This window comes from Lactuca sativa, chromosome 4 (genome assembly GCF_002870075.4).
Source record: "Lactuca sativa cultivar Salinas chromosome 4, Lsat_Salinas_v11, whole genome shotgun sequence".
Lineage (NCBI taxonomy): Eukaryota > Viridiplantae > Streptophyta > Magnoliopsida > Asterales > Asteraceae > Lactuca > Lactuca sativa.
In genome coordinates this window covers 192,763,738-192,774,131 of record NC_056626.2, presented here as the reverse complement: position 1 = coordinate 192,774,131, position 10,394 = coordinate 192,763,738, and the positions used below count along the sequence as shown (strand labels likewise).

Genomic DNA, 10,394 nt, shown 5'->3' with positions numbered 1-10,394 from the left:
AAGGCGGTCCTCCACTCGCGTATCTCTGTGGAGTGTTCTCCAAGGACGTGTCTCCAATTTATAGGAATAACAAATCTACAAGTAATAATGCGGAAAATCCTGTTTAAATTCTATTTTCAAAGACGATCCTCCACTCGCGTATCTCTGTGGAGTGTTACCGAGGACAAAACAATTATACTAATCTAATGCTTTTAACAATAATGATATGGAACAATTCATTTGTGAAATATATATATATATATATATATATATATATATATATATATAATATAACATTATATAATAATATATGAAATCGGTTTGTAAACAGATTCTGCAAATCAAACAGTTGGTTAATACGGTTTCAATTGTTAAAAGCAAGTGAAATATGAAAAAATTCAATTGAAATAATAAGTTTAAGCACAAGATATTCTTGTACGTTTGCTTGTATTCCCCCCTGAAAACATTGAAAAACATTGAAAAGGGTAGGGGTATGAACTCACCGGACGAGGATTGTGTCAGTTTGGATGCTAAACATTGGTGCGGGGCTTGAAAACGTGTGAGGTTCCTATGTAATATGAAATGATACAAAAATGTATCTAATTAGACTTTAAAACACTAATTAGATAAGCTTATACACTCCAAGACGCGAAAACACTTTAATTAAGTGTTCGGAGTGACCCGGGTGACATCTATGGACGAATATGGCTTGGATATGGAGTTTGCTTTTCAAGAGTAAACTCTCAAGAGAGTTTACAGTCCAAATGACCAACTCCCCATGATTTTACGGCCGTAAACTCATGGTGATGGTGTTCTTGGTTGCTAAATGGCCTTATAATGCACAAGGGAAGGTTCTAGGGTTGATTTCATGGCTTAGGAAGTGATTGGGACTTGAATTGACTTAGGAAAAGGAGTTTACGGTTTATGAAGATGTTCTTGGGGAGTTTACTACCTTAAACACATGAGTTTACTACCTTAAACTCATGTTTGTCCAAGATTCATGGGTTTTAGTGGTTGAAGGTTAAGCATACAAGGTTCTAGGTTCAATTCCAAGCCATACAAGGTGTTAAAGGCACTTTAACACCCATTTGAAGAGTTTATGGTCTAAGGAGATGAGTTTATGGTCTAAGAATGTTGTTGGACCGTAAACTCAAGTTTGATCCATTTACATATGTTTTGATGTCTCACATGAAGGATTATAAGGTTCTACACTCTCATGGAAGCATTTGGAGGTGTTTAAGGGCATTTTGACACTTTAAAAGGAGTTTATGGTCCATGAATGTGAGTTTACGGTCCAAGCATGTTCTTGGACCGTAAACTCATGTCCAATACTCAAATGACACGATTTTGGGGTCCTAAGCTCATGCATGCAAGTTTCTAAGCCATTTCTAAGCACTAGAAGGGGTTTGGAGGGGTTTTGGGGCTTCAAAACCCTCTCAAGGGGTGTTCACGGTTTTGGGAGGGTCCCTAGACCGTAAACACTTGTTCATGGTTGTTTTTGGGAGTTTCAAACATGAATTTGCATGCCAATCAAGTTAAACAACAAGTTAGAATGGAGTACTTACCAAATTGAGGCTTGAAATGCGGTTTTTGGATCAATTTCGAATCCTAGAGAGAGAGTAGTGAGAGAAAGTGTTTAGAGAGAGAGAGGAAAAAGCTTCAAAATGATGTCACTCAATCCCTTATATAGGGGTTGAGTTTATGGCCCGGTGGAATTCTACCCGATACTGCCGTTAAACGGTGCTTTTGGTCGTACCCGATAAATTGCCATAATCACGACTTAGATCAAACTAATAATTTTCCAAATAAATATGGAAAATATTTTAATGTTTACAACACATCCCGAAACTTATGAAACCGAATTAAAAGTCGCGATTAAATTAATTTAATTCTAAGGTTAACGGAACAATTTGAATACGAATGGTTTTATTTAACGGGAACGGTTTATGGTGACGGAATAATTTACGGGTTGTCACATTTTGGTACCCTTCATTTTTTGAATATTTAACTTTTGATAAAACGAGAAAGGAATCAAATTAATGCTAGTTCCAGAATCGGCTAAAGCATATGTCTTCAACTTATTACCAAACTCACATGGAAGAGTGAGGTGTCCAAGATCTCCCATCTTCTTAGGTATCTCTCCCAACACATCCCTTGAGCTTTGCTCACTTAGAATTACCTTGGAATTCTTTTTCAATTCATGTTGAGTGTCTATTAAATCTTGGAGGAACTTAGCATATTCTGGAACTTTTGCAAGTGAATCAATAAAAGGAGCATTAATAGGAATTCCCTTTATTTGCCGAATAAACTCCAGATGTTTCCTTTCTAGTAGGCTAAGATGTGCTCGAGACGGGAATGGAAAAGGCGGTTTATAAGCTGGAACAGATACAATTTTTTTTGTGCAGACCGATCCCACGTCGTGAACATATCGGGTCACGACGTGAATCTGGCATTTCAGCAGCTTCTTCGTTTTTGATCTTAGACTTCTTTGGCTTTGGTTCAGATGGCTTTGGCTCCACTTCTAATGCTTCTAAAAACTCATAAATCACCTCTTCTTTAGTATCAATGGCCATGACGTGAGATTGAACTTTCTTTTTGGGAGATTGTGAAGATAATGTGTTATTCACCTAATTAGCGAGTTGATTAACATGGACTTCTAAATTTTGAATCGATGCTTGATGATTTCTTAATGAAGCTTGCTGGTCAATCATCATTTTGTGCTGTTCCTTCATCATATTCATGTGTTCTTTTAGCACTGCATCGGTATCTTCGTTCCATCTCTCGGATACTTCCATGAATCGGGTCAACATGGTTTCTAAGTCCACTTTCTTCTCGGTTGGTGGCTGCTCTTTTTGGTAGAAGCCTCGGCCAGTTTGCTTATATTTATCTTCCTTTTGCTTCTTGTATTCTTCGTATGGCAGCCACTCTCTCTTTGGTTTTCTCCAGTCTTCATCGTATTTATCTCCACTTGAATAGCAAACTTGAGCTTTCTTGTTCCCATATTCATCCATGTTGCAATCTTTTGTCAAATGTGGGCCACTACATCTCTCACAACCAACTCGAATTGCATGAATTGATTGGTCTATTTAGGTCAATCTCCTATCCATAGTGTTAAGCATTACCATCATAGCAGCCATTTCATCAGAATGTGTACCCCAACTCCTTTCACGCTTTCATTCCTTGGATTGTGGTATTCACGAGAATGCTTTGCAAATTCTTCAACTAATTCCTTGACCTCGCCCGGATTTTTCTTCGTAAGCGGTCCTTGAGAATCAAGGAGTTGTCTTGTCATTACATTGACCCCATCATAGAATATGGACACTTCTTGTTGAATGTTAAGGTCATGTTGAGGAAAATTCCATAACAACCCTTTATAAAGCTCCCATGCTTCGTAAAGTGACTCCCCAGGGTTTTGCTCAAAATTAGCTATTGCCTTCTTGAGTTTAGGTATCTTGGATGGTGGACAAAATTGGTCGAGAAACTGCTCACGCATTTGAGCCCAAGTAGTGATTGTACCAGGTGGAAGTGCTTTTAACCAATCCTTTGCAGCTCCTTTAAAGGTAACGGGAAGCATCCTTAGCAAGACAGTATCTCTGTTAACATTCGGGACATTAAAGTAATCAGCAATGTCGTTCACTTCATCTAAATGCTTGAACGCGTCCTCATGATCTTTTCCATAGAATGGGATATCCTTTAGTTCAGAAAGTATATGTCCTTTCAGCTCGAATATGGCAGTGGCAGGAATAGCGGGTTGTATTAAGCCTGGACCAACATCATCTTGAATTCTCTTTCTGTAAGCTCCCATGGACATTTCTTCAATATTCGCCATCTCGTTTCTTCGCTCGTTTTCAGTTTCACTTGTATGTTCTTCAAATTCAGGCTTGGTATCGTATTCGGACTCGGTTTGGACGGGTATTTGATCTAAGTGTTCAAGCTTGCTCTTGTTCTTTGAAGATGAACTTGACTCCCCGTTTTCTTCCCTGACTTCTTTGAGAACACTGACTTGAATTCTTGTAAAGGCGTTTTCTTTGGTGTTTTATCTTCTTTCACGCTCTTATCCTTCTTTTTGTGAATTGCAGACTCGGGATCTTCAAGTGGTGGCACCAAAGGTGTGTTAAAACCTCTGTCATGAACTCCTGAAATAAAACAAAAAGATAAAACGTAAAACTAAACTAAGAAAAACGAACTAAAATAAACAAAATTAAGAACTTCAGTTCTCACGTTGTGAATCTTAAAAATTCACGTCGTGAGTCCTGTAATGCAAAAAAAAAAAATTAAAACAGAAAAGTAACTTCTTGCAGGTTTTACCCTACAAAAAGGATCGATTAATTTTAAGCAAACAAACTAATAATTAACTAAGCCGTTCCCCAGCAACGGCGCCAAAAACTTGATGTGCACAAAAATACCCACTAATTTTAATATTTATAACCTAACAAACTTAGACTAACTATGCGCCTATAGGTAGTGTACCTAGTCGGATTACAGTATAGTTGGGGTAAGTCGGGTATCGATCACAGGGAACGGTGTTACTAATTAATCTACTTGCTATCAAATTAACCTAATTATTAACAAGTTTAAAAAGGGTTTTATCTTATTTTACAAGATCAGACGAACTTAACTCAAATTTAATCAATAAGTAAAAACACTCTTGTTTAGTTCGAATCCACTTCGTCCTTATGGCCGGCCAATAATTATGGATTATCAAGTTGGTTATAATTATATTAGTAATTTAAGTCTAACTTTACAAATAATTAATTAATTCATGTAAAACTATCTATGTTCACACACAATTAAACACAGAACCAATTATGATTATGAATATGCTATGTAAAATTTATTATGTAAACGCAATTATAGTTATAATCTACGTTCTCTAGCACATCTAAGTTTATTTACTTTAATTACTAACTAGATTGGTCAATCCTAGCTCTAACGATTTAATGTTCACTAAATCATTAGGTAAACAAGTTCATGCAGTTAACGGTTACTAAGCTACACAGAACATGAAATTAAGTAACTAAAGAAACAAACATAAGCATGCTAGGTAACTATAAATCAAACACAATCAATTTACCAACTAAATAAATCCATATAAAATCAAGCTATTCATAAGTTAGAAGTTTCATCTAGGTAAACAAGAGTAGCTGGATTCAGCTGCTCATATGTAACGCCCGTGTTTCTAGGCTAAGCATTAATTTAATGGTGTAATAGTTAGGATCAACACTTATAACCTACTTTGAAATAATAAATAGGAATTATTTGAATATTATGTGATTTTATGTGCCTTATACTTAATTATAAGATATAATAAGTTAAGAATAAAAATAAGCGTCAAAAATAAAATAATAAATAGGTCCAATATCTATGAAGAAAGTTATAGTGGTCGGGACAAGGATTCCGGAGATATAAAGAACGCCGAAATCCGAGTTATAACGAAGAAGATATGACATGTCGAAGTTTCGCGTCAAAACCGGCACGACACTGGGAATCATAAAAAGTGAGTTTATGATAAACTACTCTTTATCCTTAGGGGTCTAAATGAAAGTTGTAGAGTATGTCTCCACCTACGCGTGGATATAAAGAACGTCAAAAACGGAGTTCGTATGCAAAAGTTATGACCTTCCGAAGATACAGTTGTCTAAGAGCATGACACGTGTCAGAAACCCTAATTTGACTGGACTCACAACGTGAGCCTCTTTTCTCACGATGTGAGGAGTCAAAATGCCACATTTCGAAGCTAGAAGTCTATGGAAATGATAACTCAAAATCTCACGACGTGAGCAATGAATTCTCACGACGTGAATGAGCCGAAATCAACCTATAAATAGCAAGTTCGACCTCATTCTATTCTTACACCAAATCTTCCTTCTCTCTCTCGTTTTCTGAAGTCGTTCCGTGTCCCGAGCCCGACGATCACGAGCCGTTTACCGTTTTTAGATTCTATCTACTCCCGCTACTAAAGTGACTGCATATTTATTTTCATCTTACGCATAGATATGAAGTATTTTATATAAATTACATGCTATGTGTGCATATTGTATGTATACTTGTTATCTATGTTAGACGAACACTATTATACATGTTTTAAATGATTTAAACTGTATATGTATTTTATATCTACAAATATATTGGGGTAAAACATGGGTAGATGAAATAGTTGGTGTGTGATGAAATAAAATGATGAGAGGCCTCGATGTTGTTGTTGATCCAGTCATCTAGCAGAGTATAGATGACAACCACAGACTATTCTAGACAGTCAAGTGGAATGCTAACAGGCCCGCAACCTGTAGGTTTTTGTGAACGATGTGTTCACTGGTGTACTCTATCCCCCTCATGGTTGCCTTACGAACATTTATTGTTGAGGAAACCCCTTAGCAGTAGTGTCCATCCCGATGATAATCCTTAGGCTAGATCCCTTACGATATGTGTTTTAGGGACATAAAGTGAGGATAACGGGAATGGGTAATCGGGTTATTGTTGGTTGATGAAATTAATAAACTTATTTATTGCGGGTTGAAAACCCTATGTGCTCACCAGGCTCCCAAGCCTGACCCACTCAGTTTTCTCATATACGGGTAGTGGAAAGAGAGCACAGGAGTGATGATCTGATGAGAGATCAATGGATTATTGGCTACTAGAATAAATAGATATTATAATGCTTATGTTGTTTATGTTTATTCTTTTGATCTGTATTAACAATGATATCCCAAAGTTTTTAATATAATACATTTCTACGGAAATGTTTTGATAAATTCTTTTTCATATTATTTTTGGGAACAAATTCGGTATTATATTCCTTTAAAAATATACTCTGATTTTCAAATAAAGCATAAACAAATCAGTCTTTTCTAGCCGTGAATTTGGGGATGTCACATCATAATAGCAACTAACAAGCAAACACAAACTAAATAGACAAGCATGTTCATAAATATCAACTAAGTAAACTAAATTATGAACCTCTGCTCCTTTGGTGTTGAAAACCTTTTTCTGGAACTTCTCCTCTGCTGAAAATCGTCTTCTGGAAACCCTTTAATCAGCCAAAAAGTCCTCAAGTCATAATGGTCAAGGGAATTTATAGTTTTCTGATTTCCTGAGTTCACGTCATGAACCATAAGGATTCACGTCGTGAATATGAGATAAACGTGTTCAGCAAGGACTCTTCCACCCACATGCATATCTTCTAGAACTCTCTACTCACGTCGTGAACCATGACTTGTTCACGTCGTGAATATGTCTTTTGGGTGATTTTCCGTTCTTCTTTTCTTCAATCCTCCAAAATTCCATATCTTGTCAATTTCAGTCCCTATCTTCGAAGATGCTTCTATTTGGCTGCAAAATAACAATTTAAACTCATAAGTACCATTATTCTATGCAAATAACCAAAATATCAATAGAAATGTAAATAAATATTGCCTAAAAATATGTATAAATATGGAAATATCAAGGATTATCTGACCCATTCGCTGGGAGGGGTTTTCAACATCAAGATATAGCAAGAGAGAACACTCAGTGGGTGTCAGTGAAGTGACCAGCACTGGGAGTGTAACGCCCGTAGATCCGGGCTAGTCAATTTAGAGGCAATAAGTGTCGAAAATGACTTTTTGACAAAAGATTATTTATAATAAATAGTATTAACCAAGTTGTAGATTATGTCTCAAGGTTTCCGTACATATAAAGAACGCCGAAATCCGAGTTATAACGAAGAAGTTATGGCCCGTCGAAGTTTTACGGCAAAACCGGCACGACACCGGGAAGCGTAAATAGTAAATTTATGATGGAGCGACTTTTAGCCTTAGCAATCTAAACCAAAGTTTTAGTATACGTTAAACCGAGAACATCCATAAAAAGAACGCCCAAATCTGACTTCGTATGAGGAAGTTATGATTTTTCTAAGATTCGGCTTAGCAGTGCACGACCCGAAACTCGAATTTTAGTTCGAGCGGTTTTTGGCTTACGCGACCTAAATGAGAGTTGAAGATCTCATTAATAGGAACTCAACGGTAAAAAGATAGACGAAAACAGAGTCCGTATGAAGAAGTTACGAATTCTTCGCGGTCATTTAACAGTCTAAACGCCTCCTACTGTTAAATTTGAGATCAGTCGAGAATTAGCCGATAGAGTCTAAACGAAAGTTGTAGATCTTGATTTTAATTACGCGTTGAAAAAAAGAACGTCGAAAACAGAGCTCGTATGCGAGAGTTATGATTTTTCTAAGTTTGAAGGTTGATACGCAATAGGGGTGACGTGGCACCACCAGAATTGGACACGTGACACCACCAGAAGGCTGCCACAAGCCCCAACTCGGCGAGTAGGTCCTCCTACTCGGTGAGTCCATCAGGAATTCAGCCTATAAATAGAGGTGTCGGGCATTCACTTCTCTTCACACCTCTCCAACATTCTTTCTCTCTCTATACTCTCTCTCTAGCCCCCCTTAAGCCCCTAAAGCCTAGGGTAAACCCCCTAGCACCCGAAGGAAGCCCCGAGGCTCCCGGAGCGCTTGACGGCTCCAACGAGAAGAGCCTCCGGCTTAGAAATGTTGCTCCAGCGAAGCCCGGTTTTGCGAAAAACCCGCTGTAAGTGAGCTACGCCTATGTTATTTTTAATATAGCTTCTAATTAATTTTAGTAACATTATTAGGACCTTATAATAAGTATTTGGGCTATTATTATGAGTTATTGAGTGTTATTTAACGCTTATATAATAATAATAATAATAGCTGGACTATTAATTAGTCGCGGTTAACGTCAGACTAAACCCTAGTCATATTGATACTAGGTTTTGTCGAGGAAATTGTTTTAAGAGTAACGAAGTGTTGTCCGAGTGACGAGTCACCACCTAATCAGGTGAGTGCATAGTTACTTTCATCTTACACATAGATATGAAGTATTTTATATAAACTACGTGCTATGTGTACGTATTATCTGAATACTTGCTAACTATGCTGGATGAATGTTTTTTTATATACATGTTTTAAATGATTTGAACTGTATACGTAATTTAAATATACAAATATGTTGGGTATGAGATGGGTAGATGAATGACGAGAGATAAAAGATGATGTGAGTAAACATTGGAAGCTACAGACATAGTGCCTAAAAAATAACACTGGCAGTTATGGACTTAGTGCCTATTGGACAAACACTGGTAGCTATGGATTTAGTACCCGTTAGGAATTGGTATCTATGGACTTAGTGCCTATTGGACAAACATTGGTAGCTATGGACTTAGTACCTTATAGGAATTAGTAGCTATGGACTTAGTACCTATTAGATAAACACTGGTAGCTATGAATTTAGTACCTGTTAGGAATTGGTAGCTATGGACTTAGTACCTATTAGATAAACACTGGTAGCTATGGATTTAGTACCCGATGAATAAACTATAGCAGCTGTGGAATTAGTGCTTTATGAACGAGCATTGGTAGCTATGGATTTAGTGCCAGTCCTATAACCCTGGAAGTAAGGGACTTCGGAATAAATGATTGCAGGATAGATGACTCTTAGGATAAATCCTTAAGAGTAAAGAAGATAATGGGGATGGGTAATTGGGTTGATTGTTTGATTGTTTAAACATAATAATTATATTATTGTGGGTTGAAAACCCTATGTACTCACCAGGTTTCCCAACCTGACCCACTTAGTTTATTTATATCACAGGTGTCGATACGAAGTGACATTACACTGAGAGATTAAAGAGATGTAGATCACTAGTGTAAATAAATGTGAGTTCCGTTTATGCTTATGTTCATGTATTGACGATGACATCCCAAACGTTTTAAAATAAATAAAATACGTTTCTTTGAAAATGTTTTGATAACGTATTTATTGTATTTTTCTGGGAACAAATACCGCAACATTTTTTATGAAAAGAAGTACTCTGATTTTTACAAAGCATAAACAAAATCGGTCTTCTCTGGCCGTGAAAATGGGGATGTCACAGGGAGTGATTGGAGAAGTATATCCAATGAAGGGTACATTCGTCACAGAGAAAGGAAGGATTGTTTTTTTGGGAAGTTGCCTTGGGTAGGCCAATGATCGCGCAAGAGAAAGGGGTGAACCCATAGGATGTCCAACATAAGTACTCAAGGAGTACCGAAAGGATTGTTGGTTGGGTAAGAGTAGTTCTCTCAGGATTGTTGGTGATTAGAAGTGCTTTCAAGGTTCTTCGAGGATCGGATCCGACAGGTGATGTGTGCATGGGACAGGAATGTTGAGAGCAGATTGCAAGATAGTTTGTCATGGTGGACTTCGAGGACGAAATCTAGTTTAAGTGGGGGAGAGTTGTAACACCCTATTCTAAAAATATACGTTTATGGATTTCGGAGGCCAAGGCTAGGGGCATTCTGTTCATTTATTGGTTTTGATTTTTTATTCAAGAGGTTTTGGGTCGGGATGTGTCGCTAGAAGCGTATGGCT

At 37.2% G+C, this 10,394-nt stretch overlaps 1 protein-coding gene and 1 non-coding gene across 2 annotated transcripts; one reads left to right on the top strand and one right to left on the bottom strand.

The window, feature by feature from the left end:
• Nucleotides 1-1,951: 1,951 nt before the first annotated feature.
• LOC111882144 (uncharacterized) lies at nucleotides 1,952-2,552 on the bottom strand. The gene is made up of 2 exons (XM_023878508.1): nucleotides 2,405-2,552; nucleotides 1,952-2,355 (listed from the first exon to the last, which is right to left on the bottom strand). The coding sequence occupies exons 1-2, from the start codon at nucleotides 2,550-2,552 to the stop codon at nucleotides 1,952-1,954; spliced, it is 552 nt and encodes a 183-aa protein (XP_023734276.1).
• Nucleotides 2,553-3,317: 765 nt separating this feature from the next.
• On the top strand, nucleotides 3,318-3,424 carry LOC111882165 (small nucleolar RNA R71). Its single transcript, XR_002847071.1, has one exon. It is a non-coding gene; the product is annotated as a small nucleolar RNA R71 (small nucleolar RNA).
• The last annotated feature ends 6,970 nt before the right edge of the window (nucleotides 3,425-10,394 follow it).